This window comes from Chiroxiphia lanceolata, chromosome 1 (genome assembly GCF_009829145.1).
Source record: "Chiroxiphia lanceolata isolate bChiLan1 chromosome 1, bChiLan1.pri, whole genome shotgun sequence".
In the NCBI taxonomy this organism is placed as follows: Eukaryota; Metazoa; Chordata; class Aves; order Passeriformes; family Pipridae; genus Chiroxiphia; species Chiroxiphia lanceolata.
In genome coordinates this window covers 77,095,384-77,121,042 of record NC_045637.1, presented here as the reverse complement: position 1 = coordinate 77,121,042, position 25,659 = coordinate 77,095,384, and the positions used below count along the sequence as shown (strand labels likewise).

The following is a 25,659-nucleotide window of genomic DNA, read 5'->3' as shown; positions in this document are numbered from 1 at the left end:
GATTACTGTCTCTGTTCTTCTGTGGAAGACTTTAACCTTTCCAGAAGGCTGTGTTCCTGAACTAAGCAGTATGTTTTAGAAGTGATTCATAGTCTCCACCTTTAGGCTAATGCTAACTGACTTACTGTATTTATGACTTCTGGCCTTCAAGGTAGTGGTTTAAAATGGCCTACTGAGCTAAGAATGTGTTTATTTTGTATCAGCTCTAGAATGATTAAAATATTTTAATATTTAATAGCAAATGTGGTTATTTTTATTTGAAACAGTGAAATTGCAGTTAATGTTTATCAAATTAAAATGTAAAAGGGAAACATTCGTAGAAACCCTACATAATTTGTCAGATACTTTTGTAATCACTTGTTTGTTAATTTTCAGTGCTCGTGTAAATATGTATATTATCTATAAATATCATTCTAGATATGTATTGGTACACTCAAATATCTCATTTTTCTCTTAGTACTCCAAATAACTGTATGGCAAAGGTTTTTCTATTATAATCAGAACACTGATTCATATAAAAAAATTCATCTTAATGGAAATTATTATGCAGTATTTGATGAGTAGTGTATAAAGCTTGACTTTGACAGTGATCACTCTGAAGGTGGCTTTGTATTCTGGAAACAAAAAATCCCATGGGATATGTTTGTAGCTGACATAATTGAATATTGTTGGATAAATTAGCAGAGGATAATATTTTTTTATTTAACTAATTTTTTATGGTCTTACAGGCTGGTTTTTTTGATCCAAGTTTACTTGTTTCTTTACATTTATGCATATTTTGTACTTGCAGGCTCATTCTGCTTTTCTTACAGTAGGATATTACTGTCAGAATGAATAACTGGAATTTTTTATGCTTCTTTAGTATAATACAGCTTTCAGTGATTACAAAGAGGGATGCTTCACTTCTAGGCATTGTATACTATTATTTTCATGTTTCTACAAATAAAGCTTAAATAGGAGGTGATTCATATTGCTATGACATACAAGAGGGATTTTTTTCAGTATCTTAAGCGTTGGTTTCCTATAGTGTGAACTTTTTGCATGTAAGAATACCATGTATGGAACTTTTTTCCACGTAGGTTAGTCCTGCAGTCGTTGCCAAAGAGCTGTCAGTGTCTGACACAGACGTATCGGAAGTATCTTGGACCGATAATGGGACCTTTAACTTGTCCGAGGGGTATTCTCCACAGACAGACACATCTGATGGTATGTAATAGCTTCATCTGTCTTATCAATGAATTTCAGTCTTGCAAGTTACCTGAAAATTATTAGAGAATTTGAGGACAGAGGTTTTTTGAGTTGTTACTTTCCGCCCTGAAATGAATTTAAGATTAATGTTAGTGTTTTGTATAGTTTTGGATACATTTTTTTTAAGAACTGTCCTCATCTTAAAAATAATAAGGTACATCAGCAAGTGTCTAAATAAACCAGAAGTGCTGGGTAAGACTGACACACTCAATAGCTGCCAGATTTACCACTCTCTTCCACCAAACCTTTTAAGCAAGTAAACCTTTTAAGTTAGTGCCAATGCTTTTGTGGCTAAGCTAAACAAATAAAAGCTAAGGAAGAAAAAATGAATACTTTGACTTGTTAAACAGCCAATTAAGGAAAGTATGATTAGATCTTATTACTAGAGTGCAAATGAAGAGAGCCAGCAATGAGCCTCAATTAGATGTGAAGACTAAGACTAGGAAAAGATTCTCAAGCACTTGTCTTGATCTTGACCAGATCAAAGTTTTTACTTTTTACAGTCCAAGCTGTCAGTTAGCACTTTGCCTGAATAAAGATTACAGACGACAGTAGTTTGGTTGTTACATACACATCTCTTATTATCTTAATTATCTTAATACCACTCTTATCTGTGGATCTGGTCCTCTGCCTACCTTGCATTTCTCCTAGAAAAATGTCACTGTAAATGACAAGAAGGGTGATACTACTTAGTGGCATTATACATGCCAAATTAGTAATTTAAATTATTTTCTTAATATTTCAAGTTGTAAATAAGACGGCATTGTACGATCACAGAATCATAAGTTGTAAAGAGCAATTGTTGTTCGTCTTATCTAAACTCCTATTCAAAACAGGTTCAAAGCTTCTATTCAGAGCATTATGAAGTTTCTCAGGGCTGTGACCATTTGAAATTTGAGCATCTTCAGTGGCAGAGATTCAGCACCTCCCTGGACTGCCTTTTTCAATATTTGCTCACCCTCACAATGAAAAATTTTTTTATAGTGAGTCAAAATTTCCCATGTTCCAGATTGTATCAATTTACTCTTGTCCTTTCACTGTGCACTTTCTAGAAGATTCAAGCCCATCTTCTCTATACCTTCCCATTCGGTAGTTAAACTATCTGATTTCTCCTCTGCCACCTACTCTTAGGGCCAAACAAGGCCCATTCTTTCAGCATCTACTCATACATCCTGTTCTCCAACCCCCTGAATAGTCATGATGGCCCTTCAGGGGACTCAGTTCTGTCTGTCACTGTCTATCTTGGACAGGAGAGGTCAAAACTGGACAAAGTACATCAATGTGTACTCTCAGTTGCTGAATAGAGGGGGGAAATCCCTTCCATTGACTTTCTGCCTTCATTTTTGCTACTATAGCTCAGTAGTTGGCCTTCCTTGCTGCAAGGACATACTTGCTGTCCACAGGTCTTTTTCTAGAAAGCTGCTTTCTGTCTCGTCACCCCCAGCCTGTACTGCTACACAGGTTATTCCATCCCAGATGCAGGACTTCACATTTGCTTTTGCTGACTGTCATGATCTTCCTTTTCAGCCTGTTCCTCCTGTTGAGGTCCCTCTGAAGGCACTCTGACCTCCAGAATATCAAATACACCTGCCCCACAGCAGTTGCTTTCTGGCTGTCAACTTGCGGAGAGTACACTCCGTCCTGTCATCCAAGTCATTAATAAAAACATTGAACACTGTTTGTTTCAGGACCTTTGACAGACACTGATAACCAGCCTCCAGTTGCACCTTACAGTGTTGATCACAGCCTTTAACCCTGTCAGTCTGGACAGTTTTCTACCCACCTTACAGTTCCCTTACCCCATTTGCTCACCAGTTTGGCTTTAAGGATCATGTGGGGAAACTGTGTTCAAGGCCTTGCTAAGTGAAAAATAAACAGCATCCACTCTTCTCCTGTATGGAATATTTCAGCAAATGGGACATACACAAAAGTACAAGACCAAATGGGTTGCATCTGAGGACTGGCTCATCTTCTTCCAAAGCTCTGTGCATTTGAGCCACCACTCTGCCTACAGCACAACCCTTCCTACTCACCTTCCCAACCTGTCTTTCCCAAAGAAAATGGAGAAAATAATGTATGAGACACTTTTAGGATTTATTTCCTTAGCCCTTGTAAATGGTCCTACAACAACTTCCTATTGGTTGTTTTCATAGAAAGTAAGTTCTAATTGATTATTTTTTACCTTCTTATACAAATACTAGATCAAAGTATTCCCTTGTACTCATTAAGGCCTCTTCCACAGGCCATGTACTCCACAGTATGTTTTACACATTTCTAATAATAAATATTTGTCATTAATGCAGCCATTAAAATTTAATGTTTTATTTGTTTACATTCTGCTTTTTATTCTCTTGAAAACCTGAAACAATCCTGATCATCTATAGAGTTTCCATTTTCTGTTTCCTGTTTAATACAAGTATTGACCAAGAAAGGAAAAAGTTAGAAATTGTCTTTACATTGGTTTTATATCTTCATTTAAACACATAAACATTGGTTTTTATTATTCTAGTGAATATTAAAAGCTTGTAACACATCCATACATAAATTACATATTTGTAATTTATTGTGAAGAAAAACAGTTAGGGATCTGTTGTCGCATCATAAATTTTAGGACTTGATGTGGCTGGTATATTTAGAAATAGCTGTGCTAAAGATTTCCATGGTTTTTTTCACAGCTAGATACAACTTTAAAAAGGTATTTTGTTCAAAGAGTTAGGTCAATATCAGGTGATTTGTGGTACTATTTTTTCGACCTCAGAACCATTTTATTGTAGATGTCACACAAAGCTCCTTTGCTTGTGAAAACTACTAAGTATAGATTAGCAAATGTATTCAAAGGAACACTTACTAACTGCATTTTTACATGTGGCTGGTTTCTTGGGAAACCTTTTGTGAGTGCTAACACTGTATTTCCTTCTGTTAACCCTGTAATAGATTTTGACCGACCTAGTGATCATGAAGAAGCTTTCGCTAGAGATCTTTTAGAATTCCCTTCTTTAGAAAATGGTGCCGGAACAAATGATGATGATGACTCAAGCATCGGAATGCCCATCCATCAAAAACGAAGAAAAGAGCAAACAGATTTCAAGGTGGATCACGCTTCCAGACAGAGTAAAGAGAGACCACCCACTGCAGGGTTGTCCTTGCCTTTGACCAGTGACCAAACCTTTAATTTAATGAGTGGAATTGCTGGTGATGTCATCACAGCCGCGGTGTCTGCTGCCATCAAAGAGCAGTTGCAGTCCACACTGCAAGCTCCCTCACATGCAGCACCCAGTTTGAGCGAGGAGACAGACACAGAGGAAGCTGATGATTTTGAACTGCTTGACCAGTCTGAGCTAGAGCAGATTGAGAAAGAATTGGGACTTTCACAAGGCCAAGAAGCTGAATCCCAGGAAAAGAAAAAGTCTTCAGGCTTTCTTTCAAATCTGCTTGGAAGTCATTAACCTGGTAACATAGAAGAAATTAAACATAAAACACAAAAAAAATCATCAAATGCAAAAAAAAAAAAAAAAGAGGAAAATTCTGAGCTGTAAGCTTTAACTATCCCTTTAGGTGTGTTGTTATCATTTCCCTTATGCAGAGTGAATTAATTGGATAAATATCAGATGATACTGATAGTTTAATGTTTCTGGTAGTTATACCTCAATGTAATAGCATGGAAATGAATTATCTGTCCACTGTTTGGTTACAGATGAGTGTTGGAGGTCAGTTGTTCAAAAGAGTTGGGGAGAGATTTCTTCTGTCTTTTTGACAACCATTTATTTTGGGGTCCTGAGCCAAATTTTCAACATCAGCAATTTATTTACTTGTTTGCCAATCCTGTAATACAACTAATGACTCACATAGCAAGGGCAAGTTATCAGAGGACTGCAATGAGATTAAGTACATCTCACCTCCTTCAATCATACCAAAAAGTATGGATCCCTGCAGTTAGGATTATGTGTAGTGCATCTACTGTATATGAAACACATTAACCAGCACAACTCTAGTTTAAATATGTATGCAACACTATAAAAGAAAACTTGATTTCATACTTAAAACCTTGGAATTATTTTGGATGTGGTGATGCATTTCCACGTTTTTTGCTGTTATAGGCTTGTAGAGTTGTAAAGTGGCATGTTATTTGACTGACCACCTGCTGTGTTCCTTGATGGAGTCTGGTCCATGGCAGTATTGCCCATGTGAAGTCAGCCAATGAATTTTTTTATTTAAAAGTTAATATTGTGTAAACTGAACAACCTTTATGGGAGCAGGTGAGAGTAGTTATTGTTCGGAGTAAAGGTTAAAGGTTAAAAAAAGCATAAAGGCTTTTTTAGGTGCCACTTCCTTAATTCAAGATTCTGGAGGTTTTGATTTGGGTTTTTTTCACAGAATAGCTGCTGCCACTTGCAACAAAAGTTGTGTTGCAAGCTGAATATTTTAAGGTACTTAAAAGTATTTGGTAAGGTCATTTGCAAGAGAAGACACTCAGAATCTTCTTCTTGGCATGTAATTTAAAACAAAAAAGAATTTGTTTAAATCGTTTGCTGGTTTAAAGTCCACCCATGCTGAGTAAGTGGCATGGGATCTTAAGCAGATAACTTATTTTTTTAGGGCTTTTTTGTTCACCTGTAACAAAACTGAGTTGCAATACCAAGCAATAGTAATCCAAGAAATAGGAAGAAGTAAAGCTAGTTTTTTTAATGTGATGTAAACCATTAGTGATGTTGAGGGACCATGTCAGCTGCTACTACTACTTAAGTAAATTTCCATTTGCTGGCATTTGAAGAGGTGAATACTGTCATCTAGGACCCTCAAAAAGTACAGCAACAGATGATAAAAAATCTTCCACTAACATATGTGTGTAGGTAAACCTGTGGTTAAAGTTAACTTCGTTTTGTATTTTTTTTTCCTTTTGAGATGAAAAAATAGGCAGAAGGCCAAAAAGAGTATAGTGAAAAGAAAGATGCTGAGAATTTTTGACACTAGCTTTATCGTTGCTTGTGCTTTTCTGTCAGTAATGCATATTGACCGTGTCTGCTGTCCTTTACCAGTAAAAAGGTAAGCCTGTGCCTTCATTAACAAATACATTATGAAATAAGTGGATGCTGGATATAGATCCTACAAGATGCAGCTTTCAAAACTACAGTATCTTAACATCTGGGTTAACATTGCATTATCTTAACATCTGAGTTTATGGAAATGATTAACAACCATGGCCCACATCAGTTCCACAGCATTGGTTGCTAAGTTTCCTTTTTAGCTTTCCCCAGCCTGTCCTTCTCATTTGAAAAAAACCAAAACAAACAAAAAAAAAAACCCCAAAAAAACCCAGGCAAAATTAAAAGAAGCTTTTGTTGGAAAATTTAGTGAATTTAAAGACCATTTAAATTTCTTGGATGACTCAAAAGCATCATTTCATTGCTGCATGTTTAGGACAATCTATATAGTTAGAGGAGTACAAATCCAAGTTGCTGATGGAACTTTGTAGGACACCTGAACAACTGTGTGCTTCTTTATCCAGGAGTACTGGTGCCAGGAGGGGAAACAGGCTGCGAGACAGAGAGGTATGAGGGAAGGAGCAGTCTTTCACGGGCTTTTCTGGAGCAGATTGACGGGACAGACTAACTGGCTGTCAATGGTGGCTTTATAACAGTGTGCACTTTATTGTTGTTTTATGAAGAATACTTGTGGTTATAAAAGTACGTAACACAGGGGCACTCTTCTAGAATAATACATTAGATCAGGAGGAAAAGCAGTTGGAGGATATTCCTGGACTTTTTGTAAATTACCCATTTTCTGGTTTCAAGACAGGTAAATAGATTGATTTTTCTCCGATACAAGTCTCACCTTTTCCCAGAAAGAAAAAAGAAAGCAAAACTTGAAAAGAAAATCATTCAATTTAGGGACATAGTTGCTTATTTGAGTGTCTTTAGAATTGTATTTTTCTACTCTCATGGTAGTTGATTACATTCAAGCCCCTAAACTTTGTGTAATGGGAAGGAGGTAATTCTGTAACATCTAATATTCTTCCTCAGGTAGTGAAAAGATGCCTCATTTTCTGCAGGAAATGATCTCTTCCCTCCCAAAAAAATGCATGTAAGAAACACTTTGCTCGGATACGATACATTCCACTGCCAGCAGTTTGACAGCAAAACACAAAGAAAACGTTTCTCTCCTTTGTGGATATCTTCTACACTGCCTTCAGTTGGAAATCCCTTGAGAAACCTTCATTTTGCTGTATTCTAGCAGCAACCACAAAATAGCAGTTCCTTAAAAAATTCCTCTCACAATGGTCCACAGCATCTTTCCTACCTAGCACTAGTCATCACCTTCTCATCTTCCAAACTGAATACATGGGCAGAAAGACAGGCAAGTGAGTATGAGGTAGTAAATAACTTTGAAATACTCAGTTTTTCCAGGGAAAGCCTGCTTGCATGCGATTTCCAGTCAAAAGGCCTACAGGCAGCGTGGAGGGCATAGTGTGAGCAAGTGCCATGCAGTAACACAGCATGTGATGTTGCCATGGGATCAGTACTGCTTGTGTTACATGGTCTACTCTTACCTGGCAGTGAAGTGCTCACACTCCCTTGCCTTGCAGTGGCTTCTTCATGTATCCTTACTGGGAGAAAATGACGTGTGTCAGGGCAGCATCTCTGGGATGCGGTGCAGTCCTTCATACACGGAAAATTTCCCCTTGTGTCAGTACATGTGAGAGACAGGCGGAGGGATCACCATCTGATCAATGGCCATGGGCATGTCAAATCCAGTCCAAAAGCACCTGTTTTCAGCATGTGAGGTTTCCATGTGTAGGCACCACACACCTACTGCCCATTCTTCCATTTGTTCAGGAAAAAAAATTCTATTCTATGCAAAGGAGAGTAAATTATTGCAACCCAAAGTGACAGGATCTGAAGAGATACTCGTTCTACTTGTTCTGCGTTCGTTCTGGGCTTTTTCCAGGCTGTCCCAGCCTTCTGAACAAAGTCCCTGTGGTCTTCACATGCATTCTCAGCACACAAGCAGCGTCACAGTCTGTGAGTAACCCCCACCCGGGCAACCAGAAACTGGAGAATTACAAAATGTCTTTATTTAAGTATTCTGCAGCACTTTACCTGCCCAATCACTGTTTTGTAAACATGGAACTGTTATATTGATCGTTTGTAAAAGCATTTAATAAATATGTGTTAGTTTTTATCTTTCATCATCTTATCGTGTGTTTGTTCCCAAAAAGGGAAAAGGACTCTGTAACAACAAGCAGGGTGACCTTAACACCCTCTACAACTACCTGAAAGGAGGTTGTAGCAAAGTGGGAGTCGGCCACTTCTCCCAGGGAACTAGTGATGGGACAAGAGGACATAGTCTTAAGCTGCATCGGGGAGGGGTTAGGTTGGACATGAGGAAGAATATTTTCACTGAAGGAGTGATCAGACATTGGAATGGGCTGCCCAGGGAGGTGGTGGAGTCACCGCCCCGGAGGTGTTTAAGGAGAGACGGGACGTGTCACTCAGTGCCATGGTCTAGTTGACAAGGTGGTGTTCGGTCACAGGTTCGACTCCATGGTTTCAGAGGTCTTTTCCAACCTAATCGATTCTGTGAAAGTAAAACCCCTTCAGCGGAGGTCCCGCCGCTCCCGTATGCGTTCCCTGGCACTGCCCGCTCTCGCGGCCTCCCGCCGCCCGGGGGCAGGAGCGGAGCCCGGCCCGGCCCGGCCCCTCCCGCCGGACGCTGCGCGGCCGCTTCCTGCTCGTCCGTCCTCCGGCGGCGGCACCCGGGACCCTCTACTCCGCCGGCCGCAGGTGCGTGTGCGGGTTCGGCCGGGAGCACGGGTGGGATGCGGAGGGGTGGGATGGGGCGGGCCGGGGCGGCCCGATGGGGATGGCGGGGAGGCGGCGCGGCCGGGCCGGCTGCGCTCCCTTGGGGCAGAGGCTCCCTGTGAGCCCGGCCTGGCCTGGAGGCTCCCGGCTACCGCCTGCGCCACGTCTTCTCTCTCATTTTATTTATTTTTAAAATTTATTTATTTTATTTTTAAGTTTTGCCCGCACTTCTGCTGTCCATATAGCGAACACACACACACACTCCCCGCCGGTGAGGCCTTTCTGCCTTGTGTCAGCCTTAGGGACACGGGCTCAGTTTAAATGCTGCTGAAAGCAGCACCCGTGACAAAGACCATGGGGGAGAACCCAGTTTGTCTGGCAGGGCTTGGCTGTGCCCTGCTGGGCTGCAGGGTTATGAGTGCCGCGGGTTTCCTTTTCCCGAGCCCCACACAAGGCTGGACTCGGGGCCTGGGCCTGGTGGCCTGAAACGGGAGGTGAAAATGTAGGTGGGTCATGGGAAGTGGTGGCGCAACTACACAGGGTACTGCACGGCCTTTTCCTGCTTTATGCAGCTTGAATTGTAAGCACTTCTCTGCTTAGTAGCCAGAGGTGAAGATTTATGGCTGTAGATTCTGTCAGTTTCATTCCTTCTCCTCTGCTTTTTTATTTTTTCGGGGTGTCTTTAAATACCCCCATGGTAATCTAGTGTGTGGCTACTGTCTGTGTCTCGTGGACCGGATCAGACTGTTCTGTCCCTGAGGTTTCTGCAAGGAGTTTGTGATTTACAGTCCACGTGGCTCTGTATCAGTGGTTTATAGCTGTAAGATTGATGCTTGGGCTGGGAAAAGGGCAGGGAGCTCTGCAGGTGGGAGGGAAATGCTTCAGGGAGCAGTTGGGGTCCCTCAGTGGGCAGATGATACATTTTTCTCTGAAACACAAAAAGCATGTGTTACACTGAATGGATGCTTATAGTATTTCAAATAAAACAGTATGGCCTTTATTTTCTGCCTATCATTGTAGCATTAGAGATAACACAAGCAGTAAGTAAGGAGTCCAGTTGTTACAGGGTGTGAGCGTTTCATAATGTGTCTTTTGACTCTCTACGTATTTTTGACCTTTGCCACTGCTCCTCCCTGTTGGTAGCTTCTGGGAGGGGCTGCTCTTCCTCTGCCTGCTTTCAGAACCTCTCATCCTGATGTATTATTTCTTTTTTTTTTCCTGATTAAGCCATGGTTTCTCTAAATCATTTAAAAGATGAGGGTGGTTTCTGCGATCTCCGGTTAGAACATGCTTTTTTGCTCTTTGCTTTCGGAGCATTCAAGAGATTCCATCAGCTTTGTTTTAAGAAAAAGTTGACTTTCATTAAGCACTGAGAAGAAAGGAAATGTGTGGCTTTGGAAAGCACTGAAAGCATCAGTGACAGGTCACTGTTCTCCAGTTGTCCTGTCACAGCCCCAGTACCATAGCTCAGCTGGATGGTTGGAAGAGGAGGAAGATCAGGGTTATCAGTGGCTTCAAGTGCTAGATCTAGGCATGACTGGCTGCATCTCCAGCTCTGCAGGGTAAAGTGTTGTCAACACTACATGCACTGCTCCAGAAGAGCTAGGAAGGCTTTATTTTTAAATGCAGTAACTTTTCTTTTTTCCCCATTTGGTAAGGCTGTAGAAAATGGAAAATAGGCCTGAAAGCAGTTTTCCCTTTTTACCCTTATTTTGGAGCAATCACTAGTCTCCTCAAAATCTTAGAGTTGGCAGAACACAAGCTTGTTAAGAACCTTTAATCTCTGATCTTCAGTGAAGAGTGCAGAGCTTTTGAAACACTGTTGCTGTGACTGGGAGCCCTCTTCTGTGTCTCAGTCCCGACAGGCACAGTGAGTCTTTCTGCATCCAGAGCTTGGATACTCAGACGCTGCTGTGGTGTGGGTAACCTCTAGTAACTGCATCAAAGTTTTTTTTTTTATAAGTTTCTTCTTTTGCTCCTGCTCATGCATAACACACCCAGGGTGTTGTGTTGGGGGTTTTTTTTGTGGCTGTTACTTAATCTTTTTTAGCATGATTTTATTTTTTTCCAGCTTTCTAGTAATGGCAACCTACACTTGTATCACTTGCCGTGTGGCTTTCAAGGATGGTGACATTCAGCGTGCCCATTACAAAACTGACTGGCACAGGTACAACCTGAAGCGTAAAGTTGCTGACATGCCTCCTGTCACTGCTGAGAATTTCCAAGAGAGAGTCCTAGCGCAGAGAGCAGTAGCAGAGGAGCAAAACAAAATCACTGCCACTTACTGCACAGTTTGCAGCAAGAGATTCTCCACCTTCAATGCCTACGAGAATCACTTGAAGTCCAAGAAGCACCTGGAGTTGGAGAAGAAAGCTGTTCAAGCTGTTAGTAAGAAGGTAAAAATACTAAATGAGAAGAACCTGGAAAAGGGGCTGGCCCCAGAGAGTGTGAACAAAGATGAAATGAATACAGCTATTCAGCAAGCCATCAGAGCTCAGCCATCTTCCTCTCCAAAGAAAACACATTTATTTCCTAGTAATGCAAGTAGCTCTCCAGTGTCTAAGGAAAGTGCCAGCTTATCACAGAGCAGAGAGCGACCAGAAATACCTCCTCGACTGCAGTGGTTTGAACAGCAAGCAAAGAAGCTGGCCAAGCAACAAGCAGAGGAGGAAGAGGATAATGAAGAAGGTAAGGCAGTAAACATACGGACAAGGGATAACTTGGGGTAAGCCATGGTTTGTGCAAAAGCCTTCTGTAGAAGTGCAGTATTTTCCATCACAAAAGGTCTTGCCTGTTCCGGTGAATAAAGGTTTCTGTTGAAGGTCAGCCTGAAAAGCAGATAGCTGAAAAGATGAGAGCTTCAGAGTTTCCAGAAAAGGTTATTTTTTAACCTGGATGCTTTCAGTGCTGTAGTTGACAGTGCAGCTCCAAACACATCTATTGGAGCGGTTGAATGGGGTGATTCAACTGTAGCAAGGGGACAGATATGAATGAGGTGGAACCTCATGCCAGCTTTGTTACTGAAACCCCTGTGTCATGTTACTACATCTGTTAGAGCAGTTTTGTGCTGCTGAAATTTCAGTTGCAGTTCAGAAAATCTGTTCTACAGGAGAAGAAACATTTACCTCTGAACATGCACCTTAACACCTAAAAAAGGAGTCAACTTACACCTGTCTTGGATTAATGTGTTAGTCATAAAATGTAATGCTAAAATCTCAGTAGATTTCTGAATGTTAATTTTCCTTTAAGTGTTTGTCCAGAGATGTCTCTTACAAGTCCTGTCAATTCAGTGTCAGGGTTTTAAAATTATTGAACTGCATCTTATAGCAAAGGTCTCCAGTTAGCAGCATACAACACTGGGAAGCACCCTGTTGCCTGTTCTCAAACACTCTGTTGGCATGGCATTTTTTAGGGAACCGGTAGGGAAAAAGTACTGTGAAATGCTCACTGCCGCAGAACCAAATTCCTTAAAAAATATTTCTGTACTCCTCTGGCAGTATGATCTGATGGCTTATCTTTTAATGAGCTTGGCAGTAATCCTGCAAATGTGTAGAATTGTTATTGGTATATACTAACATGTAACATCTGTGACAGCTGGGATTGTTCTCTGTTGTTAAAGATGTGTGTGTGAACAGGAGTGTGTTTTCCCTCACTGCTGAGTCACTGCTGAATATGAGTATTTTCCTGATGCTGTCGGAGTTGTCTTATTTTTAATGCACTGTTCTTGTGGTTTTGTGCTGTTATGAATTAACTGCAAGGCATGGAAACAGCAATAAAGTGTTAATAGCTGAGAAAGTGGAGGGGAAAAAGTATCAGATCTGCCAATTTTTTTATGAGCAACCTTGTGCTTTGCTGTGCATCTTAAAATGTGTTTTTACTGGCAATGGTATATTCTTGCACCTGGAAGTGACTGTGTGGCACTTAGCTGTAAGAACTGAAGAAGCAGTATTTTCTATGATGGCTTTTTCTGACTTCACTGATACTTGTTTTGCTTGGGAGAAGTAATCATATTATTTAATTTTTTTTTAAACTTCCTTTAAAAGACTGGGAAGATATGGATTCTCATGAAGACTTCGACTCTGAAGAAGAGATGGAAAGTGTGGGAGAAGAAGAGGAGGAACAGGCAGAAGCTGAAAGCATGCCTGCTGTTGGGGCTATACCAGTCACAGACTGCTTGTTCTGTCCCCATCATTCAAGATCTCTCACAAAAAATGTGGCCCATATGACAAAAATTCACAGCTTCTTTATTCCAGACATAGAGTATCTCGTGGACCTCAGAGGACTAATCAAGTACCTGGGTATGCCTGTAAATTTTCTGTGATTTTTGGTCAGGATAATTATACCCTGATATTGCTTATTGTCATTTGGATATGACACCAAATGTTTTGTGATTTTTTGGGGGTGTTTTTTTGTATAAAATCTGAGTGCTGTCAAGTTCAGTATTTTGATGATGAGCAGGACCACAGGCTTTCCAGGAGGAGTGAGAGAAAACCCCACTGAGAAAATGTGATTGTGTACTTTGTAGGTCTCACATAGTTTTCTAATGTTGAGAAAGTTATTCAGATAACATGAAATTTGGGACAAAATTCTCTTGCTGAAGTGTGCATATGAACTGTATTGTCCTACTGATGAGCTGCAAGTATTTGCCTCGTTGGTTTACTATACTTGTGAGAGAGCTAAAAACTAGGAAAAAAATTATCTTCCTTGAAGCCTACAAATAATGATGAGAATAAAATAATTTTGGAGTATCAGATAGAAAAATGTATTGGAAGTACAAAATGTGTTATTGATTATACTTAATGATCCATACCTTGTCACAAGAAATCTTTAAATGCGCAGACTTGTCCCTGATGGGGCCATGTGGTCAAGGCACAGGAACAGCAGGGCTTTTCTGGAAATGAAAAGCCTCAATCTCTCTACCTGTGAGCTGGGAGGGCTTCATTACAGAAATGTTAATTACTGACTGGGGAGGTTCTGTTCAGACCAATAGAAGTACCGTTGTTTTCTGCAGGAGAGAAAGTTGGTGTTGGGAAAATCTGCATCTGGTGCAATGAAAAAGGGAAATCCTTCTACTCTACAGAAGCAGTACAGGCTCACATGAATGATAAAAGCCACTGCAAACTGTTCACAGATGGAGATGCTGCCCTGGAATTTGCAGACTTCTATGATTTTAGGTGAGGACACTTTTCTTTGAGCACAGATGGGGACAGACAAAAGGAAGGTTAAATATTACAACAGAAACTATTCATTCTCAAAATTTAGTCTTGTGTCTGATACTTGTTTTGCATTGTTGGTTCACCACTTTTCTAGGTAAGCATAACAGCATGATTGGTTCTCCTCTTCTGTGATCACTATTACCAGTCCTACATGAAAATGTATTTTGAATTCTGTTTTGTATGTTCGTTATTGAATATAGATTTCAATGCACCAGAAAAGACCATAAAAGGGCATAACTGTCTCTTCTACTACCTTTGAGGCAGATTGTGGACTTAAAATCTACTGAGGATTTCTAACATGTTTTTTGTTATGTAGCTGGAGTTTAACAGGACTGCTGTGATTTAGAGGTCTCTTGTGGAACTTTCTGTAACTTATCCTAAGCTGTGTTCATTTTGGTCAGAAATACCTCATATTATGGTGACAGGTGCATTTAGTGGAGCTTCTGGGAGCGCTCTTTCAGTAGCTGTGCAGAGCCGGTGGGCTGCACTGTGATGGTATTTCACCATAAGTCACTGATAAGTGTGCAGCAGCAGAACCATGTCGAGTTATGGAATAGGGTTGGAGGAAGGGTGTTCCTTGTCTCCAGCCTCTATTCATAGCAATTTGCTACTGTGAAGAACTCCCACACCAAGGTAGGTAAAATGTGACAGTGTTTGTGGCTTGCTGTAGCTGTGCGTGGCAGTTCTTTTCTACGATGGGTCTGTATAGCTGTGGCTACTCTCCATGTATAAAACATGTACTACTGCTCTTCCACAGGAGCACTTACCCTGATCACGAGAACGGGGAAGATGTGGAGGTGCCTGGAAAGCGCCCAGCAGAGAGAGAGTTGGATTATGATGATGACACCATGGAGCTGATCCTTCCTTCAGGTAGGCCATAGGGTTTGTGTTATACCATACTTTCTCTGCACTGCTCATAGCTGCAGCCATTACCTGTAGCATAGGCCATCGTCGTGTTTTCTTTTGGGAAGGGGGAAGGTAATTTTGCATCTAAATGTCTTTGGGGTTATGTCCTTACCTTCCATTATTGTCACTGCCAAATAGTTCATCTTCTTCAGCGTTGATATATATATGTGGACTGGGGCAGTGGATTCCTTTGCCTGTTTTACTTCTTCATTGACATGTGACTCTCATGGTGTTTCCGTAACTTGTTTTAGTGCAGCTCGGAGAGGCTATAACTTAGGTTATCTAGTGTAGGGGTTTTTTTGCAGAGAGCCAGCTACCAACTACTTTAGTAAACTAGTTCTGTAAATTAATTAATTTATTTAAACAACCTTTCTCTTGTTTAGCATTTGGCACTCTTGCTTGTTTTTTTTGTTTGTTTGGTGTTTTTGTATGAGGGGACCTCAGTCCTTTCATTCTGAAAAGTGCTGCCAAATATGCAGTTACACAAGATTTCCTGAATGTCAGCAAGTTACTTCCCTGGTTACTTGAAATGGCATTGCCTCACTGCTCATTCCACTAATTAAAATTTTCTTTTCTGATAACTGTCTGTTCGTTACCTGAGCTAAGGCCCTCTTGAACCACGGTACTTCTTGTGTTTTTCCTTAAAGCAGCTCTTACAGTAATTACATTAAGTTTCTAATTGTCCTAAAATTTTTAAAGTTCTGGACCCTTTAAAAGTTTCTCAGCATAGAGTTTTTCCATAGTTTTCACAATGTGAAAACTCCTTCATGATGCACAGTAAGATGTCCTCTCCTCTGAACAGGTGCACGAGTGGGTCATCGTTCTCTGATGAGATACTACAAGCAACGGTTTGGTCTGTCAAGAGCGGTGGCTGTTGCGAAAAACAAGAAGGCAGTGGGTCGGGTGCTGCAGCAGTACAGAGCTCTGGGCTGGACGGGCCAGGCAGGTGAGTGACAGCCTGAGGGCTTTGCAGAGGAGGAGCTTCTAGGATGTCATCGCTCTGCAAATGGATAGGCCGACTTTGTTTTACATGTGGGGTTTATGCAGTAGTTTGTCTTCCACTTGGTTCCTTTTCATTCCTGACATCCAAACAGAGTAAGTTGCAGAAAGTTGCTTGTGTCTAAAATCCAGCATGGCTTCTGTGCAGGTTTGCATTTAGATGACCTCCTGAGATTTCTTGTTTTCTGCCTGTCCAAACCGCTACTCTTGCTATTTAATCATGTAATATAAATCATGCCTTGACAGAATACTTTTCCAGTTGGGGAACAGTGGTGTGTTCTATATCCACTTTTGAAATAAAAGAATCAGGCTTAGGATGCAAAACAACCCTTTCCCTTAGTCACATCGGTGGATATTCATAGAGGGAACTGGCCTTTCCCCAGGGAAGAGTGAAAAGAAGTGTGCCAGTGTGGAAAGGAAAACCTATAGCTAACTGCTGATGTACGTGGACAGATCAGCTGGTTTGCATGTAAGTAGTAAGTAAGCTTACAGACACTGATCCCTCTTTCTCTTCCTGCTCTCTCCCTGAAGGGGCCGTCTCCGCTCAGCTGCGTGATATGCAGTACCTGCAGAGAATGAAGGCAAAGTGGATGCTCAAGACAGGAATGAGTAACAATGCTACAAAGCAGATGCATTTCCGGATGCAAGTCAGATTCTGAATTCCCAAAAGAGCTGCATGGAACTGGTTACGGGAAGGGGGATTTAATGGTCTCTGGGTTGTGGATTCTGTTATTAAAGTGGACCTGGTACCTGTCCAATGCTGATGTGTGTGCTGGTGTGCTTTCCTGTCTGAGAAGAAGAGAAGGGAACTTGTCTATTGCAGTGAAATGAGGGTTGGCCTAACTTAAAAATAAAATATCTTCTGTGGAATATGTGGCAAAGTAGTCATGGCTATGAATGACATGCATGCGTAGTCTTGCTGCCCATCTTTGTACAGCCCATTTCTGTGGGGCAGTTGACGTTGCCATTTATCTGAATATCTTCAGTTTCCAATTCTACAAACTGGTTGAGGCCGAGAGAAGATCCTAGAGCCTCAGATGGAGTGTATTGAATGTTTTCAGTTGTGATGCCAGAGATATAGTTAGCAGGGTGTTTTGGACTTCTAACTGGCACTGTTGAGGTGAAAATTTCAGAGCAGAGGTTCATGGAAGGTTAAGTGATCATTGTTTGAAGAAATGCACTGATGGAAAATATAACTTCAGGATTAATATTGTCCTCAGAAGTTGACCGTACTTGCCTACTGCTCCAGCTCAGGACTGGATTAATAATTTACAGTGCAGTTGTTTTACATTGAATGTAATGAATTTTCATTTTCTAAAAGCTGCTCAAAATTATCATAACTTTTAGACAAATGTCAATCAAAATTTCAGCTGATTTCTTGATTAGAACTGTGAAGAGTCACACTGTTGGTGGCAGCTTCTGTTGCTACCACTCAGTACTGGTGTTTGGTATTTGATTTTGTTTCATACAAGACACATGTTGGCTAGAACGGAGGCTGGCTCTCCCACTTAAGCAGGAGAAGTGTTGCAGGCAGGTGTAGAGAAAACCTGCTTGTTGAAGAGCTGAGGCAGCAGCGCTGCTGTCAGTCCTGGTGTTGTAGGTCTTAAAAGTTTCCATGACTTTACCAGTTCTGACCTTCATGTAGGGAGGAGGTGGGCAGTTACACCCAGAAGTGTGAGCTAGCTCATGAAGCTCGGAGCTGTAGTGCTGGACTCTGAGTGTATGCCACAGGAAATTGGCTGTTTGCTTACCTGTCCGTTCATTATGAAGGCAGCTGCAGCTAGTTACAGTCAAGTTGCACTTCTGCATTTTACAGTTGCTCTGTATTCCCTTGTAGTGGCTTTCACTGGCATTATTTCAATACAAGTGTTCTTCCTCATTTGCGAATAGAGTGTTCATGATATCACTGAGAATAGTAGAGAGAGACTTTGTCCATTAACACTGTATTTTGACCACTTAAAGAAGTTCTCTAAAGTCTCCCTAATGGGTAAGTTCAGAAACAGCAGTACCACTGGCGTATCAGCACTTCTGAGGGAGCAGTTTTTTTGCTGTTCCTGCTTTTACTAAGAAGAAAGAACTTGAGCAGTAATGCAGGCTACAGGCTTGACACAGCATTTAAGAAGTCAACTGACTAATACATTAAAAAAGGTACAGATTTGAGTAAAAGGAAAACTGAAGCAGAGAGAATTTTCAAGAAAGGCTGTGTTCACATCCAAAATCTTAAACTAAAGTTGGGTTCATTAATTAATACCTCCTTTCTCCTGGCAAGGTAGAGTTACTACCATTGTTTATCCCTAGCTGCATCTAGTGCACATTTGAATTTATTCTAGAGGGCTTGCTCTAGAGGGTTATTAGGCTTGACTCTCAAAGTTAGAAGTAAGATACCTGGTGTCAGCTATGTGACTCAAGCTATATGAATCTTTAGACACCATATTCCTTATTACAGTCATAACCTGGCCCAGCTTGCAATTCCGGTATGGATTTCTAGAGCTGAGGGTATATCCTACATGTATTTTTCAAGCCTCAACATCTGACCATCGGGAACTGCTTGTATCTTTTTCTTTGGAGTTAGAGATTACTATCAAAGGGTCTTATGTTTCTAGACAGGTAAGGTTGTCTTTACACAAAGGGCAAAATAAAATGCCACAAAAATGCAGAAACAGAAGGGTTAGACTTCTTAACCTGAATCTTGAAACCTGTAGAACTGGCTTTGAATACCAGTATAAGTCACCAGTGACCATCAAAGCAGTATTCAGCCTGGAGCTTTTGGAAAACACTCGTGGAATATACAAAACTTACATTAAAGACAAGAGAATTGTTCTGGAAGAGTCTTGGGCATAACCTAGTACAACAGCTAAAATCTTAGTGTTAAGTACTAAAGGAGTCTTGGCAGTGAAGGCAGAAATATAAGGAGATAATTGATCCAGTGACAATTTACTTTAGGGCCATAATGTTCAGTCTGAAGGTACATGAAGTTTGCTGCTCTGCTCTCCTCAACATGAAAGGGCACGAAAGGAAACTCCTGTTCTCTGTGCAGACTTGCTCAAAGAAGCCTGTTGCTTCTGAATAGGCGAGGATTGCCTGAATGTCCTGAACAGTCTAGTTCAGAAAAAAAAGTGAGCAAAAATGAAAATTGGTGGCCATTTTGCAGGTCACGGGGAAGCAGAAGTAGGTGATTGGTGTGATATGTACCTATGTTCCTGTCCTATACATCTTGTTGCACTTTAGTCAGAAGAAAATGGAGGAGATATATTGGAACCTATTGGTATTTTACAAAAAGAATTTAAACACTCGGCTGAAAATGGGTGCCTTGGAAAACCAGCAGAGGGCACAGGAAAGCTTTTCCCACAAATGTGTTTACTATGAAAATAAGTAAAGCCTAGTAAGAGTACATTCATGCATAACAGAGAAGGCAAAGCTCACCACTACCACGAGTTAAGATTAGCACTAGGCTTCTGTGAGATGAATTGCTATTAATATCTTTATGTAGGTCCTGGGAGAGCATTGCTGGCACAGGGTGGCTGGAACAAGTATGAGGATTGTCAGCAGTATTCAGCAATAGTGCTACAGTCTGCACAGCTTCTAGGTAACTCCAGCTATGCCAAAGTATCTGAGAGTGTTTTTATTAAACACACTTCTCAGTGTTGAGTCTTTTACCTCCCTGTACGAAGGACAGCTGAGGGCAGTTTTTTGTTTACTAAAGGAATTCCAAATATTGGTTCCCAACAAGGAGCTGTTTCCAGCTATGATCTAGACTTGCACTTGTGCTCCCCTACTGTAACCTTGCATTTTCTGGTTCTTACAATGAGAATGAGAAAAAAGTAAAATCTAGAGGCAACCAAGTAGATTTGAGACTGTCTCTGGATCTAGTGAGTACTCTGGGGCAAGAATTTCCTGGTATGATTGTAATCCAGTGGGTGTCTCCTCCCAGAGGAGGAGGTGATCCCTTCTCAAGCTGGTGCATTCATAGTAGGAAGGGCTGGGAAGAAGCATAGAACAGGTACCTTATTCTGGACAAGGTTTCTTTGGATTCTGCCTGCCTGTCCATCCATTAACTGCTAAGTATTGAAACGATCCCAATGTTGCATCCGACATTGCAGAATGAAGCAGCAGAATGAAAGAACTGGTGAAGCTGATAGAGTATATCTGTACATCTGCTGTCTCCTTTTGGAAGTAGTTCTGTTTTCTACACTTCAGTTATCTAAAATCAACTCAAATGCTACTAGAGGGAAAAAATATGTCATTGTTATCTGGAAGGGAGGGGCTAGGAATGAGAGAGGAGCATAAGGGATGTAGAGTGGAAGAAACACAGGAGACTCAGATATTAAAACAAATTAACAGCTAATTATGCTAAAGCTCCAAGTCAACAAGTAAAGATCTATTTAAAGGAAGCAGCCCCTTTCAAAGTGCATTATTGATCCCTAATCAGTTTCCACAATGCAAAGGGCCTGAAATGTAAAGGAGTTGGACTGTTGCCCAGTTAACATCTGGTGCTTGAGGGGCATCTCACTGAGATTCTCCGCTACGACTTGTAAAAGTTATTTTTTTATCTATTGAAATTGAGGCGTCCTGTGCTAATGGCCTTCATCTGCTCAGGGGTTTACGCATCTTCCTGCACACTGGGCACAGTGCTGCGGATGGGAAACCACACTGCAGAGACTCAAGTGGGTTTTTATACTATTATGACCTATAAAAATGAGAAGTTATAGGTAAGCTTTAGGGCACATCTGACTGAAAACTAAAAATATGTCTTAAACTCTTTGAATCTTCATGTTTAATTACTTTAGTCCAACAGATTACCCTGCTGCAGCTGCAGAGTAGCAGTCACCAGACTGGCATCAAATCCTGAATCCTCAGCAGTTGGCGGAGCCTAGATAGTTAAGACAACCATTTGATGGCACTTAATGTGTCTTCAGAGCAAGCCAAAACATATCTTTTTGGGAATTTGACCCAGTGGAAATTTTTAGTCTCTCCCACTGCATCCCAAGCTGTGTAAGATGCAGCAGCCAGGCACTTCAGGAGTGACAGAGGTGGTGACAGGACACCTGCTGGTTTTGTTTTAAGGATTTCTGCATATCTGTTGTACCAGACTTAAAACAGAGTAATAAATCCTAGTTGATCCAGGAAGGGAATCAGAATCACTTTCCTCTGGAAGTACTTCCCAGTGTAAAGTTATGTGACTCTTCCAAAAGCAAAGAGCGATCCTTAAGCAAGTTCTTTCATAACGACATTACCAAACATGTATGTCCTTATACACCTTTCTTATGCAAGGAAAAGGGTCATCTAACATTGAGACATATTTTCTGTCATCAATTACACTTGTTGTGTTGGTGTCTTGCTTGTTTTTCACTTTATTGTATTTATTTATGCAACTTTATATTCCCCAGGAATTTACAGTGCTGAATTCCATAACCTTTCATATGGAACTAAGAGGCTTGCTCCTCCTGCATCCTGTTAATAGGAGAAGTGAATGTGTACCAGGACTCAGAAGAACTTCATAATCACATGATCAAACAACCTCATATCTTAACACTCCTTTCTTGAAGGATCTTCAGGACACAGGTATGGTTAGGAATGACTGGCAGTCAGTAACCCAAATAACAGAATTGGCAGCAGCTGGAAGTTTACAAAACTAAGTGGCTCAGTAAATAGTCACCAGACCAACAGAAGTTGCATTTCTGTGACAAATGCTTTCAACCAAGCACCTCAAATATATGAGAGCAGTGCTGCAGGATAGGCTGTTACTCAGCTCTGGGGACATTTTTCAGCAAGCCAAGGCACTAGGAGTCTTCCTGAGCATACACCCTGTGGCACACAGGCTGCAGTGCTCCAGAGGGGCTTGTGGCCTCTGCAACACACTAATGCCAGGCTCTGCAACACGTGCAAGTGCAGCCCTAAATGCCAGCTGAAGCCTGATTGAGGTGTCCATGCCTTGGCTTCCTGTTATTTATCGTTCTTTTAAGCTAGAAAAGAGGGCATGCTTGTAAACCTCAGGGCCAATTTGCCTTGCATTGCTCCACCTCAACCTAATTCCACCCTGCAAAAACAATTTCACATTTTCTACCCTTGCCAATGCCTGTTAGTGGTTTGGCAAGGTTTATACAGTCATCTACAGATATGTTAGCTTCTTTTTTTCTGGCTTGGGCAGCTTTCCACCCTTAAATTTCCACTCTTTACAGACATGAAAACAACGTGTCTTTCCTAGGCAAGATCTGCATTTGGTGTCTCACTGTTCTGCTACACTAACCACCAGTAATGCCTTAACAGGTAGGGCAACTATGTGTTTGCTCGTTATGTGCACTGAAAATCTTGGTAAAATATTCACTGAAGTGTTCCAAAATCCTGGTATTTTCTGACATCTTTCATAGGTGCAGTCATACCTAATTAACATAATTCCTTGCAGTCACAGTATTTCAATAAATCCTGCCATTCAAGTTGCCATATTTTAACTGAACTACACTGTGCAGGCTTTCAAAATACAGCATTTCAAAATGAAGAATTATTTCAAGGTTTTTTTCCACTAAATGCTAAGCAATACCAACTGATATTTCCTTAAACTGGCCATAGAGCAACAATAAACCTGGACTGTTCCTTTTATTCAAATTATATATGTTAAGTTGACCCCACATCCAAGTGCCTGGTAAATGGCATCATCTTTTTTCATCTTTAATACAGGACACATGGCAGCTGCATCAGCTTTCCTACCTGGTAGATGGTTCACAGTCCCACAGAGAAGGGAGGAGTGACCTGTAAGGTGCAGAGCTCTGTCCGTCATCCTGGAATACTTTAGAGTTTGACCAATGGGTGTCATTAGAAGTCACATAATTCATTGTATAGTCTATGTTGGTTTGCTTACTTGTCTGCTTAACTCAGCCATGCCTGACGTAGCCACATGAGAATGCGCTTAAATTTGTCCTTGAGTCTTCCAAAACCCAAGTCATTGTGGTTCTTCCTGCAACACAGTTCCTGACAGAAAAATGGTATATTATGGGAGAGAGGAGGAGCAGTGCAGTCATGGTGTAGTCCCATAGCCATTTACAGAGCACAAAGAGAGGATTAGGTGGCTCTGCTGTGGCCAGACAATTCTCTAGCAAGGAGTTACCAAGATTTAATCATCAGGATCTAATGCAACATCTCACCTTGCCCCAGGGTCTGGGCACTTGAATTGTAGTCTGAAGTAGAGAGTCCTCTCCTGAGAGCAGATGTTTTTCAGATAGCTGACCAGAACTGACTTGAAGGTTTAAGTGCTTGCAGGGGGATGCCCACATCTTAATTAATAGACCGGCTGTTCAAATTCTTGTTACTAAGCAGCTAAATATAGAAATCAGCCAGATGCCTTTGAAGTTTTATTTTAAATGCCTTGGTCTTTTGGCCCCATGATTCATCCATTTTTTTCTGTACTGTGGCATAGCTCCAATAAGTGATCCCAGCACAGCCATTAAGAATAGCTGAGGTACTTTGGGTGGGATTACAGCCAAAGCTGTACGTGCATACCCAAGTTGCTCAGGGTCATGTATACAGGAAATCAGTGCCAGAAACAGCAGTCAGCCCACCTTGAGCGACAAAAGTCACCCTGACTTAGGAGGTCACCAAGCATTGAATCATTTGGAAATCCACCTGTTCTTTCCAGTGGTTAGATACCCTTGCACTGTGTCCTTGTGTTGCTGCTGTTCACCTTGTTTCTAGGCCATCTCTAGCTGGCTGGTAGCTCTCAGAGCTCAGTAGAGTAGCCCCAAAACTATGCTTTTTTCCTTGACACCAGCCATGTTAGGAGATTCAGTAAAGAAAAACTCCCCTTGATAACTCTAGCAAACAACCAAAGGAACTCTAACAGCAAAATAACTTTTTACATGTTTTCCTTTCTGCAGTTTGTGTCAGCATGAGCAGATCACAGCTCACATGCTCTCTTAAGTGAGGCATTCCAGCATGAAGGCTACTGAACTTCCAAGCCCATTTATACGCCTATCTGTGACAGCTGCAGCTACTAACAGCAAATCATTCAAGCAGAGAGAATAAATAAATCCTCTGTTATTCTGTATAATATTTTACTGGCTTATCGATTGTGGGGAAATTATCCCATTTTAGCTGGCTAGGATGTTTGATGTTCAGTGGCAAGTGAAAGAAATCACTGTGCCTGAGACTGAAGGTTATACAAATGCATAAAATCGTGTGTCAGGAGCATACAGATTTGCTGCGCCCCACCTGCCCACATGGTCAGTAGCTCTTATGAACGCTTTTCCTGTGGGTCTTTCAAGCCTTCACACACACAAAGAAATCATAAACGCAATGGTTGCCTTGATATACTTGATTAGATCCTGCTCAGTGTTTTTGTGTAAAAACCACATTATGAGAGCAGTTTATGAGCTTTCCTCCCTTAACAGTTCATTCCTGCTAAGACCTTGTACCTTTAATAAATCTCTGCTGCTCAGGGTTTTATTGTGTACCAGTTACATCAGAGATGCTTGCGAGCTGTGTGACCAAGGCATTCATTCGTCTTAGATACTATCTCGGAATCTCTTGGGAATACTCAACACACATCTTTATCTTCCCTGTTTTAATTCATTAGTCACCTAACAGCACCTCTCAAGGTTATCAGAACAAAAAATGAAATCTGCAGCACAGCTTAAATGGTTTGGAGGAAAAGAAAAACTAGTATGATAAGGGGAAGAGATTTTGTGCAGTCCAAGGCCTCTGCATACTGAATGTGTAAAATTTGCAGCCTGTAATAAAAGAATCCCAATGGATTTTTAGAGAATAATATTTACAGAGTAGTTGCTCAATGTTTGAAAAGCCCATTGAAGAAGGAGGTGAGCTATTCTTATAAACTAACCAAATACTTCAGAAAAATATGAATTGTAGCTACTTCAGCATTTTCCAGCTATGAAATTGGTGAATGGTTCTCAAATAGATGCAATTTATTTGATTTAGTTCCTTTTTAACTATTTTACTTTTTTTATTCTTCAGTCATGTACACAGGGCTTTTGCTTTTTTTTCCCTGTATCGTGCTATAATTAATGATTTTATAGAACCATTGAAGACTAAACTGGAATTCCTTCATTAATATGACAGCATCAATTTATGAACAAGTACCCAGCAGGTTTCGAAAGGCTGTCTTCCTCCTTGGCCAAGGTGATGATATTGCAAAAAGCCTCAGCATTCTTACACATCTGTTCATCTTCCTCTCTGATGTGGCCTCTCTGGAATATATAGATCAAGGTTACGGCAAGAAGGAGGTAAATGTATCCAGACAGAAGGAAAAAGAAATCTTCCAGTAGGGACCCAAGTCTCTTCTACAGCTTGGAGAGCCACACAAAATTGGGGATGTTCTCCCCAAAAGCTTGGTTTTTCATAAAGGCTCCAATTCCAGCTATGTTTGAGGGTGGCGTAACATAATTTGCATTATTTACAAACAAGACTTTAGTTGTAAGACTCCTTTGGTTAACATGGGATGTGTTATCACCTGATTGCTTTTCTCTTCCTGCTGTCTGATG

At 41.0% G+C, this 25,659-nt stretch overlaps 2 protein-coding genes across 4 annotated transcripts in view; both read left to right on the top strand.

Annotated features, from left to right (window-relative positions):
• The window catches only part of RETREG1 (reticulophagy regulator 1), a 60,942-nt gene extending 56,179 nt beyond the window's left edge, over window positions 1-4,763 (top strand). For all 3 annotated transcript variants that reach the window (XM_032712067.1, XM_032712076.1, XM_032712085.1), the window contains 2 exons: window positions 1,080-1,206; window positions 4,183-4,763. In XM_032712067.1, the coding sequence (XP_032567958.1) occupies window positions 1,080-1,206; window positions 4,183-4,694 (639 nt within the window). In that variant the 3' untranslated portion in view covers window positions 4,695-4,763. The remainder of the gene's footprint in view (window positions 1-1,079; window positions 1,207-4,182) is intronic.
• A 4,163-nt stretch (window positions 4,764-8,926) lies between these two features.
• On the top strand, window positions 8,927-17,038 carry ZNF622 (zinc finger protein 622). Its single transcript, XM_032712099.1, has 7 exons — window positions 8,927-9,029; window positions 11,119-11,735; window positions 13,091-13,345; window positions 14,059-14,221; window positions 15,021-15,133; window positions 15,972-16,115; window positions 16,700-17,038. Exons 2-7 carry the CDS (start codon window positions 11,129-11,131, stop codon window positions 16,825-16,827), a joined length of 1,410 nt encoding a protein of 469 aa, XP_032567990.1. The 5' UTR covers window positions 8,927-9,029; window positions 11,119-11,128; the 3' UTR covers window positions 16,828-17,038.
• The last annotated feature ends 8,621 nt before the right edge of the window (window positions 17,039-25,659 follow it).

What these genes read in the sequence shown, in the direction of transcription:
- ZNF622 (XM_032712099.1), top strand. Translation starts at nt 11,129, where the DNA reads ATGGCAACCTACACTTGTATCACTTGCCGTGTGGCTTTCAAGGATGGT. An exon ending in GGAAGAGGATAATGAAGAAG is followed by an intron (nt 11,736 to 13,090) that starts GTAAGGCAGTAA and finishes TTCCTTTAAAAG; the next exon opens with ACTGGGAAGATATGGATTCT. An exon ending in GGAGCTGATCCTTCCTTCAG is followed by an intron (nt 15,134 to 15,971) that starts GTAGGCCATAGG and finishes TCCTCTGAACAG; the next exon opens with GTGCACGAGTGGGTCATCGT.